The sequence below is a fragment of the Cyrtonyx montezumae genome, unplaced genomic scaffold, assembly GCF_038088225.1.
Source record: "Cyrtonyx montezumae isolate F1298 unplaced genomic scaffold, pur_monq_1.0 scaffold_18, whole genome shotgun sequence".
Taxonomy (NCBI): Eukaryota; Metazoa; Chordata; class Aves; order Galliformes; family Odontophoridae; genus Cyrtonyx; species Cyrtonyx montezumae.
Window position 1 is genome coordinate 3,076,858 of NW_027071914.1, and position 21,614 is coordinate 3,098,471.

Here is a 21,614-nt window from a genome sequence, read left to right on the forward strand (position 1 = left end):
TACACATCAGACAAAATATTTTCCATTACTCACAGGACAAAATCACCCCTACACTGCTTTGCCAGCAATCCAAGTATCTCTGTGCAAGCACTTTCCAAACATGAACAATAATTACAACTCCTTGTATGTAGGTTGCTCCAAAAGTAACGTGTTTTTATTTCCTTGGAAACTACAACAGATACATAGAGCACAATAACACTATTTGATAGAGCAAATTCTCAGCTACAAAACACTGTTTTTCAGCACAGTCACCACCAGTAGCTGTGCATTTTCACCAGTGATGAACATTAGCTGCATGCTGCCCCTCTAACAGTCTGCACCAGTGGAGGTTAGCCACTGCCACTGTCACCACTGCTGCAACCCAGCAGCCACCCCTCACTGCACTCACATCCACTGTTTGGTCTCCATAAATGTTCAGCAAGTGTCAACGAATGTCAACCCATGCAACTTTTCCACATGGAGAAATTCAATTCCACAGCTCTGCTTCATAGGCAGCTCCAACACTGCCAGTGCTGATGCCGTTCCACAAAGTTGCCTCCGTTTAAAGGCACTGCTGGGACTTGTGGCATCAGCTCACTGACACAAGGAAAGCTTAACACCTGCCCGTGAATGCTCCGGAGCAGTGATTAATGCCTTTCTTGAAGTTACAGAAGTTCTTTGCTTTCAGGGGTGGACAGTTTGCAATCCCACCGTGTTGTTTCTGCAGATGTCTTACACATCCCATGCAAGCATAAAATCAGGGCAATCCTGTCTACTGTACCCAAGGTTGTCAGGAGTGCACACAGCAGAGGCCACCAGCAATTACTGTGCCTAATTCCACCAAGACGAAGGGCACCAAAATCCACGATAACAGCCTCCAACGTCCTTCTCCTGTTCTCCGTGTCTTTCCATCACGACTACTACTGCTGCTGCTTTGTTTTACTGTGTAGCAAGGTTTCCAGTGCTATTTCTGCGTGAGCCTACAGCAAGCTGTTAGCGTTCCAGATCCTTCTTTGTTTTACAGTACTGCTGACTCAGCACCAAAAGAGACTGCGCCCGCGAACAAGCACTAGGAGGTCACCCCTGCTGCACACAACTTATGCCCAAGTGATGCAGCCCGCACAACCTCATCTGCAAGGCAACTGAGCTGGTCTAGACGAGGCTCTTGCCACTTCATAATGAAGCACTGCCTCAGCAGACAGCTCGTTAACTGGCACTGCACCAAACTTTAACTCTTTCTCAGGCAGAAGTACCAGGCTGCCACTTAATGCCACTAACTCTCCATCCCCTGCCTCTCTTCTGTTCTCACATAACACAGAACAGCACTTCCCATGTCAACAAGTGGCATCCTTGGTATCCTACCTCAGACCTCACGTGGTCATTATTTGGCTCTGTTCCTGCTAGCTCGTGCCATCAGGAGAAATAGGGTGTCAGGAAATTTGCAGATACACAGCTCCATCGGCATGGCCATTTCTGTTGTTCGAGTCACAAAGGAGCTGGAACTCTTCAGGCTTGTGAAGGAGCCTCTGAAACAACGTGCCTCTCCCTCTGCATTGCATTTGCTGATGCACACTTGAATAGATTTGTATTTATGAAGCAGTACGTGGAGAAACAACGATGGCAATGTTATGGTGATCCTGCCCAACCTCCCGAGCAGGGGATGGTGGCAGCCCCAGGCAGAAAGCAAGACCTGAGGTTGGGACAGAGCCATTATCGAGGAAGGGGCTGTGGAAGCAGATAATCCATTTCCGACATAGTTCAAACTGGCACCCTTGTCTCTGTTCTCTTATCTTAAATGTAAGGCATCGCTTTATCTGGTTCAATAATGTTTCTCCTGACACATTTGCTCAGTACAAAAGAATCTATTGACAGAAGAGGCAACAGTAAAGAACTGTTCTTCCAATAAATTAATTCTTCAGAGCCTCTTTGCCTTCAGAGCTTCCTTCTCTCTGCAGTGGTGCAGGAAAATGTTGCTCAAGACACCCCTTATTCTGATTTCTTCTTTTCTGAAGAAGATGGGAAAGAAGCTGGTTTTCCTTTAGAAAGGCTTTTTTTTGCTGCTTTGTGATACCAGCAGAGTACAACTTGCACCAGAGCGGGTCCTGCAACTCATTTCTCTCTCCCCTACGTTGGGATGAATATTGTATTCTGCTGCACCTAACCACTTGTTTAACATAAAGAACACTGCATTAACACCACAGGCAGCATTAAGATCCAGGAGGCCTTCAAACCACCCACAGTTTCTGACCAGGCACTTGGCTGGTGACAACACGTTCCATTCAGATCTGAAAGAGATCCCCATTTTCACTGTTTAGCACACAAAACTTGCTAGATTTTATAGCTCTAGCTTCAGGCAGTCTGCTCTTAATTTAGGAGCTGTGATTACTAATTTAAACGTCCTTTAGAGTTCTCAGTTCTTTCACCATCAATTCCTTCTATATCAATAAATGGATCATCATTTACTAATAATACCAGGAAGATTTAAATGCTCCAAGATTATTAAATACCTTAAATTTTAATCTGTTGTTTTAAAATATTTATTTTAGTAGAAAGCCTAACTTTCAGATTGATATTTTCCACTTTGAGTCTTTATTCAAAGATAACATTTCTGGTCAAAATAAGAAAACTAAAGCCTTGTATTTATTTTGAAAGTAAGAGCAAGTTGATCGTTCCCAAACTAAATAAATACTTTTCACTTGTCAGAAATAGCAAACCAATTGGAATTTGAAAAATATAAGAGCTTGAGCATATATAATTCCCATATTTGTGTACGTGTGTGTGTGTGTATACTCACGTAAGTATACATTACTAACTAAAATTTCACGATTCAACAACTGAAGCTTAAGAAGCTACAGGAAAGTCTTACAGTAAGACTGCAGGGGACTCAATCTCATATCTCAACTGGGTTGGGCCTTTTTGTTTCCCTTCATGAAAGCTTTAAATGGTCAAAAAGAACAATGAGAGGAAGGCATCTGCCATCAACCAGTGTATATCTACAGCACATGGACTGAAATATAATTGAAGTGTCTGTGACTTTCACAAGGTATTCCTACCAGTATATGTTATAGTGCACAGGGAGGCTCTCCTTTTTTTAAACCAGTGTTCAGAAGGGATGGAAAAGATGGCAACAGATGTGAAAAAGGGAACAGTTACAGAGTGCGGAACTTGTCGTTTCCCCAGATATGTCTTTAGAACTGGCCAAAGGGCTCTAAGTATGGGAGTGCTCACTTGAAGTAGGTCCAAACCATGAGCCAGAAGAAATAATCACACAGTAAGATTGTACTAACTTATGTCAAACCTGACTTTGTATCTGAAAAAGAAACATAAGCACATACTCAGAAAGATACACTTAGGATGATAGCTTAAGGCTAATGACAAGCGCCTGCAATGCGCCCAATAAATTTACTATACCACAGCCACTGAAAACAGCTTTCTATTTCTTCAGCGTTAAAATAAAACTGGCACAATAACACAGACCAATAGGGCAAAGCAGACTTTTCAAAACTAAGGCTCAGTTTCAGCATTTCCAACCAGCAGTGAGTCAGTGAGTGCTTCCAGGCAGCTGCCAGGATCCCAGCAGCTGTCTGCACTGCACTAGGATGCAATCAGGGCAGAGCTGGAGCAGCTGCATCCTGCACACGAGCTGGCCAGAGCGAAACACTTTGCCCTATACTCTTCCCTCTAATTTGAGCATGTATTCTAAGGTGACAGAACGTGTTCTATTCACACTGCAGTTGGCCCTGAGCTGCCATGTGAAAGTCTACGATGCCAGCTCCTTTTCTGCCTCTCAGAAGCAGGCCCCTCTATCCTAAGGGAGACCGTGTTCCTGGGTCAGCTGGCATCCATCAGGGAGGAAAAGCGATGCCAGCTGACTGCTGCAAGCACTCAGTGAGGTGCTAAGCTTGTGGGACAGAGCAGCTCATTAAATACTGGGAGCAGAACATGGAAGATGCCTGATGAATGAAACACCTCCTCCTTCTGCAGGAGGAGGGGACACGGTTCATTAATTGTTACCTTGCAGAGTATGCTGACTTGTTTCTGTCTGTGCTGAATTTCATGGAAAGCCTCTGTTGAATGTCACAGACTCACACACTGCCTGAAGTGCTGGATTTTGTACGTGGATATCTGGTGCAGCTGACAGATGTTTACAAACTCACAAATCCGCACAGCTTCTTTCTGCCTATCCATCTGTGCGCCCTCAAAGGCAGCAAATTATTCTACCTCAGGCTGGAATAACTTATGACTGTAACATCAACTCTTCGTCTGCATTTTTAGGTGGCATTATCCAGAGATGTTCAGTTGCAGATACCACGGTGGTCATGCTAAATTAACCTGGGCTGTTTATTTCAGAGGTGGCTCTTCCTAGAGAAGTGGCCGTAACACACAGCACGGCAGCTGTTTTTAAGGATGATGGAACTGTGATTAATTAGGAGTTTGGGAATGCACAACTTATCACATTTGTACCATAAACTACAGGTTGGTTTGGTGTAGGAGACAGCTGAGCTCTTTAAAATCCTTATAAAAAATTAATACACACTCCTCTCTGCTCTTATCAATAAAGAAGAGGAAGCTGGGTTCAGATCTTTGCGCGTCAGCTCGGATGATTGCTGGCGTTCCCTCCCAGCCCACAGGTTAAGGGCCTCTCCCTTTTTGCTCGGCCAGCACTCCCACCTGAAACGCGACAGAGGAAGAGGTTTGGTGCCCACCACCCTCACCTCCCAAACAATGTCTGTAACACAGTTATTTCATCCTCTTGGATGAGGAGGGAACAGCAGCTCTACCTACACCCACTGCCTTCCAGCAAGTCACTCTTCAGGAATGTAAATGGCCCTACATCTGCATCTCCTGCCTTCCCCTGCCTAACCGCGGGGCTTACAGTGTGCACGTTCCTCACTCTGCAATTTGCTCGTGCCCTCCCTTCTGTCAGGTGCTGGGAGCTGGTGCACAAAGGCAGCGTGGGATTTCAGTGCTGCAGAAGGACTTCAGCTTAGGGAGCGGGGTCTCTGCCTGCAGGACCACTGCTCTTGCGAGATGTGCTGCAGGAGGCCCTACCAAAACGCCGATCGCTCTCAGGCCCTCACTGCCACGAGGCAGCCGGGCTTTGCAAGCAGCAGATGTCCGCCAGCAGCACAGCCAGTGCACCCACATCAACAGGAACCGCTAGCAGGGAGAAAATCAGAACCTGGGCAATTATTTTACCCGTACTTACCCTCAGTTTAGTACTGATGTGGACACAGTGAGCAGGGACAGAGCTGTGCTTTCAAAGCACTGCTTGCAGGAGATGAGGCTTTGGGAAGCCCAGAAGTGTGGCTCCAACTGCTGTTCAAGGATCCTCAATCCAGCCTAACTGCATGGAACTTAAAGAGGCTAATCAAAGTATTAATTACCGATCGCCTAACACATTGCAAGCCTCCCCTGTTTTCCAATTGTTCATAAACTGATTCTAATTTCTACTGTGGAACAATTAGAAGTGTCTTTGTTATCCTGGTGAATTGAACTGTAACCAAAGCCATTGTGAATAAACATAAAAGACGGATGATAAAGATGGTAATAAGCACATTGCTACTGTGTCTTGAATAGTCACCAACACTTCTTAGTGAATATCATCTTTCACAACAACAACAAAGGATAAGAGCACACGGCTATTTCATGCAGTCATCAAAACAAAATGCACTGAATATTATATTTCATACTAAATACATTACCCTGGCAGTTTGACACTCAACATTTCAATAGATATTGCGTCTCTCTCAACATTCTCCCTGAATTTCCGCAGATGGACTTTTAAGTATCAATGGGAGATTACTTGACTTGTCACGCTAAGAAGATTTTAAAGGATGGCTGCACGCACTTCATTTTTAATTTTTTTTTCTTCTTTTTTTAAAGGGAAACGAATCATAAATTCAAGGCACGGTGACATGGCGAGGTCAGGCGCTGCGCAGTGAGGGAGCCCTGGGTGCAGTGCTGGCTGCCCCTGTCCCAGTGTGCCCAGGGGAAGGTCTGCTGAAGTGACACTGCGTTCACTTAAACCACGCGAAGCGAAGCTCAGCTACACTGACCCTGCTCCCGAATTTCATCCCTTGTCATTTTTATTATTTTTTTTAAACTGTGCTTGTTCTTGGAGATGCACAAATGCGAGAGAATCTCAGTTCTCAGTGGAAAGAAAACAAACCACCGAAGTTTCCAGAGTTGACGATGTCAGAAGTCTCTAACCACACAAATCTCACTCAGAATCACAAGAAGCCAAAGACAACAGCAATTTATTAGCCTGGGAAAAGTGTGGATTTTGAGGTACCATCCCAGAGCCCCAAAAGTCACGAACGTGGCAGGGCTACCTGCTCAAAATGGACAGGGCAGGGCATGCTGCCCGCCAAGCACCGCCCTTCCACCTGGGCACTGTCTCACTGCTCTCGTGCCCAGCAGCAATTAAGCATCCCTGTAAGCCATCGCTATATGCTAGCATTTTTACACTGGATTTGTTTTAAATGGAGGAAGGGGAGGGCATTTGTTCACCGAGACTGACTTTCATTACTCACATAGCAAATCTGCCAGTAGCAGCTCATGGAATGGATTGTTACCTTTCCCTATCCATTTTGTAAAGATATTGCTTTCTTTCCAGACTGCAAGCATCACTTCTAACTGGATTTTGAATTATAATGTGAACTTTACAAAATTATTGGTGCTATTCATATTGCTAGTTAGATTCTATGGAACGGCAATATTTTTTGCCCTTCCCCTAACCAGCACCTCTTAGTGTTTTATATAAAACCACCGCGGCCAGCAGAAATCGAACACTTCCAAGTAATGTAAAGTATTACATTGCACCCGGCAAACAAGGAATAAAACATTTTTTATACTTCTACTTAAACTTATTCGCCTTTTGAAAATATTTATGCCACGCAGAAGGCAGGAGCTTATTGTGAAATGCAGCGGGTCCCTCTTCTTTAATTGGAACGTTGATGCTTTTTGTTCTGCTAACAGAAAGCAACCAACAGTAATAACGCAAGATAAATACGCAAGAAACTTATAGATATGATTGTAAAACAACATCACCCTAATGCTTCCATTTAATTACCCTGAAATGTATTCTATTTAATATTCATTACTCAAAAGCCAATTTAAAAGAGAAAGAGGTGAAGGGACTTATTCAGAAAGACGGACTGTCATTCACTGCAATAGTTATCTAATATACAGAAGTTAATAAAGCAGATTAATCTACAAGTCCCTTTAAGCCATCACTGAGTTTAGAACAACTGCCTCTTTGACCCTTAACCCTCCCGCTGTGCACCAGTAGCAGGTGCCAGCTGCACTGAAATGATGGCTGCCGCGCTTCGGCGCAAGGTCTTTTCTTACTTTGCTTCTGACCAGCAGCTGACCCTGTAGGAACGATTGTTTCATGTGCTGGCCTAAAGGCTACATAAACCAGTAACTGATAAACAAAAGCATACATACACCAGCTGCCTAGCCCGAGGGTGCACATCCAACACTGACACCTCTAGCACTTTGTGCTGCGAGCCCAATTGCGGCTTTTTGTTTCCATACATGAATCCTGTACAATACTTGTTACTCCGTGGCCCTAAACTTCTCTCCGTCCCCAAAACTGTTTGTGTGAGCTGCAGCACAGCTTGGGTGATTAAGAGGAGATTCCCAATTCGATTTAGCACCATTATTAAGAGCGTGAAATCTTCAGATACATCAGTAATGATGATGCATTTTAACATTAAAAGTCTTAAAATCCAATTACTCAATTCACATGACAGCGAATCACAACAGGGCTTTCAACAAAGCGGTACCAGAAAAGGCTCTGAGCTCATTAATATTGTTTGATTTCTTGGCTGACGGCGCTCACGCAGTGAAAGCGGTGTGCTTAGCAATATTCCAGAGACCGAGCCCGCTGCTGCCTCACACACGTGCAGGAAGGAGCGTGTGTAAGAGCAGTAATCCTATTTTTCATTAAGATAAGACGGCTCTGACATCGTTATTTTGCTGATACAAATTACGCAACCACAAAAACAATCAGAGCGACGATTAAATGCAGTTATGTACATGGGAGACTACTAGTGCAAATGTTAACATATTTAAATGGGTTCCCTTCATTAGAAAAATTATATATGATATTAAACCATCAATCAAATCGAAACACTAGAGTCTAAACGTATTGTCACCGCTTAAAATAAATGACTCTGAGACTGAATTTTGGCTCACTCAATATGGTGCCTTTTCTGTTGCTTAGCCACCCAAGTCTCTGCTGGCTTGGGCTACAGCTGGTACATCTCCATCGCTTTCAATTAATAAAGAAAGTTATGATAGCGTTGGATAACATTTCCAAATTGTGCTACGGGGTTGAAAACAGATGCCCCACTGAAAATCCCTCTGACTGTCGTATCGAAGCGTTGAAGCCTGCAGAAGCTGAGCACTCTGCTCCCGATTCAGCAGAGCCTCTAAGCACATTTCATTTTAAGCACGGGAACAGTTGCACCTGTGGCTCGGACTGCTATTAAAATTAAGCGTATGGTCCAACACGTGGCTTCAGGTGCTCAGCTACCCAGCGCCCTGCACAGCCGACCTCTGTCAGCACAGCCCACATTTCTTTCTGTGACGTGCTTCTGCACACATTCTTCTGCAGGAGGCACAAACACACCTCCTCTTGGCCTTATTTATTCCAGCTACTATGCGTAGCTCCGCTCTAGCTGAACATGGGGTCTATCTGAAAAACACAAACATCGCTGACTACTACAGAAAAGAGAAAAAAGAGGAAGGTGGCACTCAATAGTGCATTTTTACTCTACTGCTAATGTGATTTTTCACTGCAAGTGCCATTTTACTTTCTGGTTTACCACTGCTACGCAGTGCTGCCGTGCTGCTTCACGCTGTGCACCTCTGTCACTGGTTGGAGTGGGACATACAGGCAGCTCTGAGCAGCCTGCTGAGGTTTCACCCGTGAGCACTAAGCAGCACATGCTCCTGTTCACTGCACTGCTGCCCACGCCATCCTTTCCCTGCCCATGCTCCTGTGCTGCAGCGCTCCTCACCCACAGCCGAAGAGCTGGGTGTTGGCACCAACACCGTGCAGATCCAAACATTTGTGCAGTGTTTGAACACAGCAAAGAAAAAACTCTGTGGGCTTATCTGCAAGCTTCTCCTGCAAACGATGCACTGAATGCCATCAACGTGCGACATGCTGTCCCATTCCTTCCCATGTACGTAAGGCCAGGGAAGGAAGGGATCCCCAAAACTGTGTGTCTGTGGAACCACTCCAGCCTCCCACAGCCTGCACAGGCCTAACCTAACGATGGCTGTGCAAACAGGGTTATCTGAGCACCACCCGTGGCTCAGAGGGATGCCTGCCAGAACTATGGGTGAAAGATGCTACAGAATGGATTGTTTTTTGGAAAGAACTAACACAAATAGCATTTCCCATGCCAAAATTGAACTAACAGCCAAATGTGCATAATGTGTATGGCTCTACAAGACAGAGGTCACATCTTGAAACCCTCAAAATTAAACTTTCATTCATAAAGTGGAGCAAACATCGGCTCCAACTGGTTTAGATGACACTGGGAAGTTGCTCCTGAAATAACAGCAAATGGCAGTAGGAGCATTATAGAATTATTTATTAACATGCTCAAAACACAACCCAATGTGGCAGCAATAGCTGAATGGAATAAATTTCTATCCACGCATCTCAGGTTACATGACATGTAAATTCAATTCAGCTGTAAGACACAGACACAACGGTGCAGGTGAGACTCAGACTAAGCAGCTTGCCCTGGAAACGAAACAAAAAGTGGAGCCAGAGCCAAGAGCCACTATTACACTTTAAAAGGGTGCTGGTCCTTACACCTCAGCATGAAATGGTTTTGCTCCTGGTTTCTATTGCTCTTGTCTTTGTACAATCATACCTACTTACTAAAAAAAACAAACAAAAAAACACCCAGAGTTGCTATGGGATGTTCCTAAGCAAATCAAATATGAATTAATAGGCTTTAATTACGTGACTCCATTATTCTGGAGGCTGAAAATAAGTGCCTCATGCACGACAACCACCAATTTACTGAACTGCCTTCTGATGCCTCATCTAACAGCGAACAAGTGCTCAGCTGTAAAACTTCTAAGCCGAGAAGCTCTGAAAGAAGGTACTGCTGAGGTCCAGTAGGTGCCCACAGGTGCTGGGAGCCCCATTTGCTGCCCCTGCTGCCAGCAGCTCCTCCTGCTCCCCAGCCTTGCCTCCTGCGGAGAAGGATGCTTGCTCCGCTTCCAGTGCCCTGCTGCAGTGGCTCCCGTGGTCCCAACGCTGGCACCGTGGCCCCAAAGCTCTGTGCCTGCCCCAGGGGATGATTCCCAGTGCCCACTTTGAGAGCTGCTTTCAAAGTGGAAAGCAGTGTGGCTGAGCCTCACTGCAGCCCCACGGCTGATGGGACGAGTCGAGGCGGCCGCTCCTCCGGTGCTGTTGGAGGTTTTAATTATCCGACGACTTCCAGAGATATAAGTTGGAAAAAAAAAGTGTTCTAACTAGTAAATAATTTCAGTTATCATTGCATCAGTTTAGTTTAAAGAGCTGACAAACCTCTCTAAACTCAACGCACAATTAGTCATTAGGGTCTAGTTTTTCAGCACTGTTAAGCAATTTGTAACCCATTGCTTTTAATAGGGTTATGCATTACTTAACCGACACAGATGTCTTGAAAACCGAAACCACTGGTTATGAAGCAGCAACCTTGCTCGTGAGCTGCCAAGATCGTCAAATCATCTCTACAACCAGTGTTTAATGGCCAGCCGATGAATAATCAATGTCTCACTTTTCATCCGAGTGTGAAAATGAGAATAATCTAATACATCATCCCTCTGGTAAAACGCGAGGCCCTGGGTTCCGTTTCTATTCAGGGCTGATTTATAACCCAATGGAAACCTGATGTAAACATATGATCAATGAGCCCCATCATTGCTGATAATAACCCCCAACCGGCCCACTCCCTCATCTCAAAAGCCATCCCTTTAGGCTATTAGTTTCGTCCAGCTAATCCTCTCCACTATTTCTGCCTGCTGCTTTTACCTCGGCCATCCGTTCAGTCCGGCAGACTCAGAAGTAATTTTATACGCAGCAGAGAGCGGGTGGAATTGATTTTTCACTCAGTGCTCGGTTCCCATCTGAATAATTATCAATTTTACTGCCTCATAAAGGGAAGAGTCAAAATTTCAAATCAATTCAAAAGAGCTTCTGAGACTACAGAAACTGTGCACGAGAATAAAGGTCAAAGTTGTCAGTGACCTCGGGAGATGATGTCAGATATGAGTACGCGGAGCAGTTGACATCAGAGGCACTCAATATGATACGACTAGTGCTAATGCAAATCATATTTATGCTGACTACAGGAGACCAGCCATTAATATTTAAAAGAGTTTGTGAAAGCCTGCATTCAAAACAAATGTAACGTATTCCACAGAATCTGAAGTTAATAAAGACAGATCACCGCCCGGTCATACGCTGCCGAGTGACAGATTACTGCATATTAACAGACAAGGTATTGCATTAAGGCTGCCACAAGTGCAGGCAAGTATAGAGCCTGGGTTGCTGTTCTGTCCTTTACAGGGCAGAATCATGGCACGCTTGGTGCTGAGTAATTTGACGTATCCAAATGCTGACTTCATTGCTGGCTCCTATGGCACCCCAATTAGGCACGTGTACGGCAGCAAGGGAATACCTTATTCTGACAATGATGTCAATAATAAGCATCAGTAATATTCCCCCAACATGCAGTATAATGCCAAGAATGTACTAGTTACTTTTCACCTTCAGTTAAGACCAGAAAACATATGCAACAATAACCATGAGGTGACGGTGACTGCGTGTCAGCTCCTGCCAAAATGACAGTGTATCTATTAGGGCAACACAAAGATGACTGCAGTCATTTGCATTTTGTTAATAACTTCTGTATCTGCTAAAAGCCTCCAGACCTGTGAAACGTGGCTCCTGAAACAGCAGCTTTGCAACTGCATGAGGAATCCACCAAATCTGGTAAAGACACATCTTTAAAGAGCTGAATGAGATTTCAGGGGAACATGGCATGGAGCAAACGGGGAGATACACAGCTAAGAACATCCTCATCTTAATGCACTCAGCTACGGCAAACTGGACTGAGGTGGGAAGGGGAAATCTTTCTTGAGTGCTGCAGCAATCACTTCCCTTCCACAAGCGTGGGATTTAATTTCTATTGTATTCACCTTTAACTGAAAAATCCATGACTCACCTACTGCAAAATAAAGCATTTGCACTCAGGAGTATACAGCTACTCAATTTAACATTTCATTACAGAAACGTGTGGCTGAATGCTCCTACAACACTTTCAGAGAACTTGCCTTACCTTTATTTTTTTTTTAATAGAAATGCAATGATTATCTTAACACACCTCATTTTATGGACAAAAATGGAACACAAAGTTTTAAGATACTGTGCAGCCAAGCACCTACACCTTCCAGTATAACAGAAAATATCTTCAGTCTTTGGTTGTCATGAGAACACAGCTGAAGCTGCCCTGGGTTGCATGCCAGCCTAGGGAGATTTGTTCTGCTACTGAATCGCCAATACTACCCTGGTGTGCAGTAACAAAGGGTTCAGAAATCAGGAATATTTCAAAACGTGATAATACCCCAGAGAAAAATCTGACAATTCACCTGCTGGAGCACTTCCGGGTTATGCTGCATGAAATTTAACAATCTCTGTCCATCCTGTGAAGCTTCTCTACACCTCAGAGCCTTCTTGCCCTCTTTAGCTATGTGCTTGAAGAGGTACGTGGCAATGTAGTCTAAACTGGCACAACAGCTGGAAGAGACGATTGTATCTGCGTAAAAAATGAAATGGTTTTGAAATTGTTTCCATAAAAGAATAACATATAATTACATTTCATAGTACTCATAGAGCTCAGATTTAAAAATCTACTTGATGTTAACCTAATAGATCCTAAACCATCATGCCTGGTTTTGGTATACGAATGGACCAGTTTTGAATATTGCTTTTAACAACACATGAAACCTTTGCCATATTAAACCTTCCAGGCTTCTGAAACCAAACATTTTGTTTTTACTCCTCCCCAAGAGCTTACAGTCAAGGTCAGGTGGGAAACAGCAGACAGAGGCCAGGCAGGTATTGACCGGGTGACCACGGAGCAGCCAAGTGGTCACTCCAATTAACAATGAGCAATTCAAGGAAATTAAAATAGATTACACCTGGCTTTCAACAACACCACTGCAGTGACTAACTGACAGTACATAAACGTCCCTATCACAGAAAGTCATGACAGCAAGGACCCTGCTGAAAAGCAGAAGCGAAAACCACTTCATACCATTACTTACTGTTTCCATAAGTAAGGGAGATTAAGTGCATAAACCTATTTGCAGAGTAAATATGTCTGCCTGATTTATGTAAGTTATTTTGTTGCTAGGTGTTGCCTGCTGTGCTGCTGCTGTGAAAGAGGATTCTGTTCACTTCTGTGCCTCAGCATGGCGATAGCAGCGCGCTGGTCCTCCTTTCTCAAGAGCTCTCCTGAAGACAGTGGTGAGCCCCTTCCCCCTTCCCAGCTGCTGTCTCCTCCTGGCCTGACTCCTGAGGTGCTCCTTGACCCAGCTCCAGTGCTACAGTCCTGGTCAGGGCCACGTTATTAGACCACATCATGCCACCACCAGCTGAAGCTCCCTGTGTGCACGCAGTGCTTTAATGTGCTGGCTGCAAGGTTTAGCCACAACTGACATCCCCTACAACTGCAAATACCAAATCCAAGTGAGTGGAGCATTGAGGCCCCCATCCAGTTCCTACTGATTTCAGCTAGAACTTGTTGAGGCCTTTTATAGTTCACAGCATTTATTTTAGATGGGCCACTGGAGTAGGAGATGTGTGGGGGTTGCGAAAGGAATTAAACTGTTAAAATGCTCATTCTGAGGGAAAAGGGATTAGAAGGATCCAATTAAATGTACCTTGAATTCTTTAAACTATGCTAATTTGGAGGCCTGCCAACCTTGCAGTGTTCATTTAAACACATCCCTCTGGACACCCAAGAATTTTGATCTGTGCTTGCTTAACTCCTTCAGCTCTGTTCAGACTCTATTAACCCTTTGCTGTCTATAAACTAATTGCACCTTGCTAGGATTATTTTGAAATAAATGCTGAAGAAACGTTTGCTAGCATAGAAGCTACAAAAGGTCTTCTAGGACTCAATCCTCCAAAGCTACCAGCTGACTTAGCAGCAGGAGCTGAAATCTGTTGGACAGGAACAAGTTCCAGGGTCTCCGTTGCCATCCATTGGCCCAGTGGGCTCACTAGGACCTAATTCAACAGAGCAGGATCTGAAGAAATGTTGCCCACACAAAGTCGAGTTTGAAGTGCTGAGCCTTGCCAAAGTAAAGACTGGAACCTGGCACTCATCGTGTTCCGAACCAAAACAGTCCTGCATATAAACTAGAAATGCAATTCATGGTGGAATTGAATCACCATCAATAACAACAAGTGAGAGAGTTGAAAATACATATTTCATAGGAGGGCTCTGCTGTATTTCTAAACCAGCGCTTAACTCTATTTCTTTTTAAATTGAATAATACAAAGTAAATCACTATCATCAGTTTACAAAACAGCAGTAGTTCTAAACATGCTGATACTGTACAAGCAGATATTTTACATTCGGCAGTAAGTGATTTTAGCAGGACAGCAGACAGGTCTATGCTATCATTTGCTCATGAGAATCTGATATGAGTGTTAAGAGCTACTTAAATTTGCCCATAACTATATATCAAATATGCTTCCCTATGCTCATTTTTCCTTTTGATTGCAAAGATATAAGAGACAGGGAGCGTCAAGCAAACTCCCTTGAATGACTCTTCTGGGCATGTGGAACCTTGTGCTGGAGCAGAAGAGCGCTCACTAAATCTTAGTGAGACAAGCAAGGCAACCGAATAAATAGAAGAAACAAGAGCAATGAGGAGCTACCAGTTCCAGGCAACGGTCCGAAGGAATGATGGAGAAGACATAATAAGGATAGGATAATAAAAGACACTGAGGTAAAAGCTTGGGATAATCAGGAAAAACGCACTCAAACCACATTTCTCATTGCTGGTCAACTCAGCTCTACCATCTGTGAGCTGATCATGTGGACTGGGAAGCAAGCAGGCCGTGGTTACAGCACATGGCTACAGCCAGAACCAGCCCCATGCATGCAGCTGGGGTGCAGCAGTGGCTCAGCAGCCCTGATGAGCAAAACCACGCTCTCTGGACTTGCTTGCTGATGGGCAGGTGCTGGGCAGGAGATGGGGATGACAACTCTGGTGCCAGTCACCATCACACGGATGGGGCTCCTTTGGTTTCTTCTCTGCCAGCATGTGTTCATTTGACATTCTCACTGCTGATTTCACAGGCTTTTTTTTTTAATTATTATTTCATGACCTCCATGTTTTTGCATTATGTGTACAATTCCAATTACTCATTAGCTCAAGTAAGTGGAAGTGGAGTCTGTGTTAGCATGAGTTGTTTTATTTAAGAAAAACCTAACAAAGAAACCAAGCAACTTTTGGTGTAAGCAATATGCCAACATCATGCTGAAGGAGATTATGTCTGACCATTACTGAATCTCTGCAAATTAGAAGATTTTGTTTTGTTTTTCATGTAAAGGTAAGGAGGGGGAGTTAAGTGATGCTTTCCCCATCCATCAACTGCTTACAGTTCAATACTGGCATTACTATTTGCCTTTGAGACTAAACCTAGAAAGTAAATGGATTTAGCAATTTAACATCTAAATTAGGCAGCAAGACAGAAAAAATGTTTCACTTTTTTCCTCAATGAATAGCGTACTACACTATTAATCATACAAGAATTAGAAAAGCTTTGCAGAGATTAGTGACAGTTTGCCAGCAGGACTACATTAAATGGCTCTGATCCACTGAGTCAGCTGTGAAAAAGCCAGGTAAACACTTTAGAAGAGAACTATTGGAGTGTTTATCCTTGCAATAAAAGCTTAGATGAGGGCTTCCATTACAGCTGATTTACAGCTAGGGCCTTCCAAAGGAATACATATTCCTTCACAGTATTTATGAAGTGTGGAATCAAGCAAGGTATTTACTCAGAAACAAAATGAACACCCCTCAGAAATCAGGATTTGGGGAATGTTTATCCTACAGTTGACAACAGTGAGAATCTCAAAGCTTTCACGTATGTAAAGGGAATAGAGAAGGAGGCAGATATGTCTTTCCTGCTGTCAAACAGAAGAGATCTCCCTGTATTTGAATTCTGAAATAAAAAGCAAGCTATTTTGTTCTTAGAAACATTCCTGAAAATGACTTGTATGTTCTAATCAGCTTAGAATACAATTACCTCTCAGGTGATTTATCACCCCGAGTCCTGCTATTCTGACAATGCTCTCATGCTACTGATGTAAGGGGCAATACGTGGATATACTTACTTACCTACCTGCTAAGGGCAGAAGGATGCACGTGATCAACTAGCACCTAAGAAATAAACTTGTATTTCACAGTCTGACATGTGGAAATGCCCCAAATACCAAGATTTTAGAGAGGATAAAAGATTTAGAAGAATGAATCTTCTAGTGTGCAAATAACTAACTCAGAGATGATAAAAAAAAAAAGCTAAATTAAGAGCTTCAAACTCACCAAGGAGCAGTCCATCTGGACATGTCACTGTAAAAGTGTGGGAGAACTATTCACACCTTAAGTAAAAGAGCTTCTAGAATATACATGAGGAATTAAAATGCTGTACATCAGTACCAATTTTTGAAACGCTCTGTATTAAGAAACATGAAGAAAAATAATCCCTTTATCATGTCAGCATAAGAAGTAAAAAAAGAAGCATTTTCTAGCTGACTCATTATGGTAAGTAATTATTACTTCTAACATGCAAGAAATGTCCACAGAGATTAAGGGCTGCATAGGCATTTAGGCAGAACAAAGAACTGCTTGAGAAAATAAGAGAATGCAAGTGGAAAGTCCAGGAAAAATAAGATGGGATCCTAAAGGTGGTGGCAGGAACTGAGAAGGACAAATCCTCCAGTCCAAACTCCAGCTCAAAACAGAGCCAATGTCAGCCAGGTTGCTCCAGGCCTTGTTTGGTACCTGGGGATATCTTCAAGGATGGAGGCTCCATATCCTCTCTGGGCAACATGGAAACAGCTGGCTCTTACTGACAGGCATTCCTGGCAAGACTCAAAGACTGAAAAATGACTTTGAAGGAATCAGAGTAAACAAAGAAGAAAGAATGAACACAACGATAGCTTCTGATGGACTGCACTGAGCTTCAGAGAAGTTAAAAAAAAACACACAAAAAAACCCAACAAGTCTAAATACTTTTAGTCCTGCAATATGCATTTATTTTAGGTACTTTAAGGACATTACGATGAAAGGAGCACACTGGCTAAGCTAGGTATGGTTTACAAAATGTGAAAACAGTGAGTTAAATTTTTTGTTGATACCTTTTTCAGAAAAGAAAGCATTCCTAAAAGTTAGTCATCCCTCATGATTCAGCTCCCAGATACCTAAACCACAAAACTTTACAACCACAACAGAAAACAGACACTTTGCTTACTCCTCCTCTCTGCCTCGAGAGGGAGATGAACACTTTCTGAGAGGGGGAAGTAAATGCAACACATGAAGGCTGAAGCTTATATAGCTCTTAAATTTTCTTTCTTTTACATGAATTCAAATAGGATTTCAAGGAGGCGGTTAAAGTAAACTTGGTATGGTAGTGAATTATTAAAATGAATATATCCAATAGCTCAAATGTGGAGTAATATTGGAGATGAGGAACATGGTAGTTGTCTGTCAAACAAACACTGAGTACAACACATCCATTTGCAAACAATCAACAGGCAGCTCACAGCAGAACCAGCCTATAGGCATAAACTGCTGCACCATCATTACAGGTGACAAAGCACTCAAAATATCTGGGAGAAGATGGATTTCAGCATTATATAATAAAGTGACCTGAATACTACTTTACTGCTGTTGCTTAGCTATTCACTACCCATTTTCTTTCTAAGAGTGGTTTCCCTCTTGCAGCAAAAACTGCTGAATGTGTTTAACATAGCAAATGCTTTGTGAGTCTCAGTGCATTCATGCATTCCTGTGGGGCTTGACTGACACTTGGCAGTAATGAGAAACACTAGCTATTATGGAGCAACACCTATACACACTAATGTTACATATTTCTATTTTTTCCCCTAATAACCACCCTAATCAATACATACTACTGTAGGGTTTTAAAGTTTCTCAGTCAAACACCATACAAATGCATGGTATTCTCAGGTCATCAGGAAGTAACGATGTATTTTTTTCTTTTCCCAAATGCCCAGTCTTCTCTTCCATATTCCAAACGAATTTATGCTACCAAAAAGAAGACCCATCAGAACCCTGAATATTCAGACAGTCATCTGGATAAAAAACACTGAATAAACTGTGCAAGAAAATAAAATGAACTGCAATCACACTGCTGCATTTTTATTGTAACTCCAAGTACGCTCCTGTTACCCTGATTCCACTCTAAAGCACATTCAGGAAGTACTGAATTATTAAAAATCTTATTCCTTTTTTTCCACTTACAAAGATATCTTTAAACTTCCCCAATCATATCACAGCAGTGCAGAATAAGCATTTCTTTATACAGCAACTATGTGGAGCAAATAGGAACAAAACCTGGCAGACTCCTGTACACACACTCACCAACATATTTTACTTCTGAGTAACAAACGCATGAACACTCAGTACAGTCCTACCAGAGGCACCTTAATAATTTTAACCATTCTGGTTTTTAAGAAAGGATAAATTAAGAATATCACCATGCTAACCAACAGGTTAGATGTTCAAAATAGCTTAGTGCTTTTAGCCAAAATAGTCACATTCTTCTAACATTCAAAATCTTCCACTGATCTTTGCTGTTCTGCTTTAAGATACGAAGAATGTGCAAATAAGGTATGAGCAGCTTTGGAAATCTCTCCATTTACTTTAGAAATTACAAATCAACCCTGACCACAGCTAACAACTGTAATTCAATTCCTTCAATTTCTTCTTCAGTGGTGTGCGAACAGCTCTTACCTACTGCAGTAAGTCCTCCAGATATTGAGGTAAGGATATACATTAGGACATGAGGCTGCAAGCTGGTAATGAAACTCATATGATCTTGGGTCAGACATTCCAGAAGTGGGTAATAAGACTGGCTTAGTTTTCGATATTGCTGAAAATGAAAGAAGTATGTGTTAATAACAAATACGCACATCTGGATTAATTAAGATTAATTAACAGATTATAACAACATTAACAGATCATAGATGATCATATTATTTCATGATGTGTTAAATTGCAATTTAGCCATTCAATCAGAACGTTTACACAGAGAAAGCATCTTTGTATCTTTGGTAAATTTCAACTTTCCCAATTTACCACAGGATATAAACTATTGATTTAAACAAACTGGAAAATACTGCTGTGACTGGCAGTTTTCACTGAGAAGCTCTTCCAGTTCCAAGGATTTTCTTTGTGAGAAAGGGACAAACCTGGATATTAACCATCTATCCAGAATTTGTCTCTTCCAGCAGGAGAACAACAGTTCTGAAGAAAATGCCACAACTCAAATTAAGGCTGATACTGCACAAGATCTGCTGTCTTCCCACAGAGAAGTCAGAACACTGTGCACTTTAAAGTCTGCAGTTTTATGGAATATACAGTGGCAGTTCACAGACTGGAACTCATTGCAGAGCAGCTCAATACGTGCGGATGTGTTGCAATGCATGCAAGCAACCTAAATAGGTTTGGAAACATGGAAAAGAAGAAAATTGAGCATTTTTTTAATTTTTCTTTTTTTTAATACCCAGAAAAGATTAAAGAAAATTCTGGTAAAGCTCCCCTTCCACATGGCAGTTATATCACACCTGTATTTTAGATGTCTCAATGTAAATAAATCCAATTAATTGAACTGATAAATGCATGTGAGCTGTTCTAGATCCCTCTGTCTCATTCTAACAGTATAAAGCCTGTGGTGGTGTTATTTCATATTTCACGTAAAGACTCCCAAGATGAGTAATTGCTTACTAGCAAGTCACTGTGGGATACTGAAAGCAGCATTTTGACAAAGGCCTGAAGTACACTGTCAAAGTGGTCGTCCCCGTACAACTTGAAGACGCCAAAGCTGACATAATTTCCACACAAGGCAGATTTCAGTGCAGAGTAACAGATGGAAATGCCCTTGAGTTTCAGCGGATAAATCTGATCTTTTGACAAAGTCCCAAGAGAGAGGATCTGATTACCTGTTTTCATAAAAAGAAAGAAGGAAAGAAACTTATGTAAGCAGCTACAAATCTACAGTATTTTGATGGCACTATCTAAACCCGTATTCTGTCTTTATTTTCATTACTATTTGGAAGAAAAATTTGTTTCTGTGCTTAGAGTAAAAGATCTGTTCAGTAAGCATGACTAGAAAATCACCAGGGAATTAATATGCAAAGATTGAAATATAAGCTGTGGAATTCCTGCCACTGATTTACGCCCAGGCCGTGACTGAGTCTATCAGCGTGAACTCATAATCTGAACAGGGTTGCAACACACGGTTTTATAGTTGCTCATGCTGCAGCAAAGCCTGGTTTTGATCCATTACCATGACGGTCTCTTGGGATGGCTGCTGATGTATATACACACTAAATATATCCCTCAGAAAACAAATACATCCATTACAAAAGCCTCTCTTTTACCAGTCACAGATGGGAATGACTTTTTAATTAAAATCCATGTTTAAAATGTAAAAATAACAGCTAACTGTAAATATTTGCTGTTGCTGCTACCAGGCAATTGTGGCTTTTGGATCCACTGTGCAGCAGCGCAGCAGATCCCGCTGCAGTCCTCTGTACAAATCTGATTATTGACAAGCTCTCATCACCAAGCTTTTTTACAGGATCTTGTAATAACTTCATTCTTATTTTCATAGCACCCCAGAGTTTGCTTGTCTTCAATAGAAAAATGCATTAAAAAACAAAAACAAAAGTAATTTATGAAACGGAGCTAAAACAATTGGATGAACACAGCAAAGATCGAGTGGTTCAGCTCTACCATGAAGGAGCCTCACCTGATGCTGCCTGTGCTCAGCTTGGCAGGTCCAAGAACTAACCTGGTCTTCGCTTCATTACAACTCAGTAAGAGTTCATTCTTATTAATTCTAACCAGGTGAAAATAACTGAAAACTTGCTCAGCTTGCACAGCATCGTTCAGTACAAATTGAGCGTTCTTAGGCTTGATATCAAACTGTGTTTCTCCACAACTCTCCCTTCTACCCATGCAAATTTTCACCTGCATGTGCTTGCCTGAATTTTTTTCTTAACGTTATTGATTGCTACGAATTAGAAATTTACATCATATAGTTAGCAAAATCAGGGGGGAAGCCTTGTTTCTAAACACACAGCACTTTGAAGTATCACTCTTCGGTGCTGTTCAAGCATACAGGGAGAAAAGCATGCGATACCATTTAAAACATTAATGTTCTTCACTACTTTAGCAAGTATAACACACTTTATCCATCAGGTTGTAATGGAAGAGCAGACTTAAAAGACTGAGAGTACAATCGGGGATTACTTTGAAATAGTAGCTGGGGTCTGGAAGAAGTA

The 21,614-nt window shown here is 42.4% G+C and overlaps 1 protein-coding gene across 1 annotated transcript in view; it reads right to left on the reverse strand.

Annotated features, from left to right (window-relative positions):
• RANBP17 (RAN binding protein 17) overlaps positions 1-21,614 on the reverse strand; it is a 149,853-nt gene that overhangs the window by 7,525 nt on the left and 120,714 nt on the right. The window contains exons 23-25 of the mRNA XM_065734471.1: positions 20,053-20,267; positions 19,060-19,198; positions 12,652-12,818 (exon numbers count right to left, since the gene is read on the reverse strand). Of these exons, the coding sequence (XP_065590543.1) occupies positions 12,652-12,818; positions 19,060-19,198; positions 20,053-20,267 (521 nt within the window). The remainder of the gene's footprint in view (positions 1-12,651; positions 12,819-19,059; positions 19,199-20,052; positions 20,268-21,614) is intronic.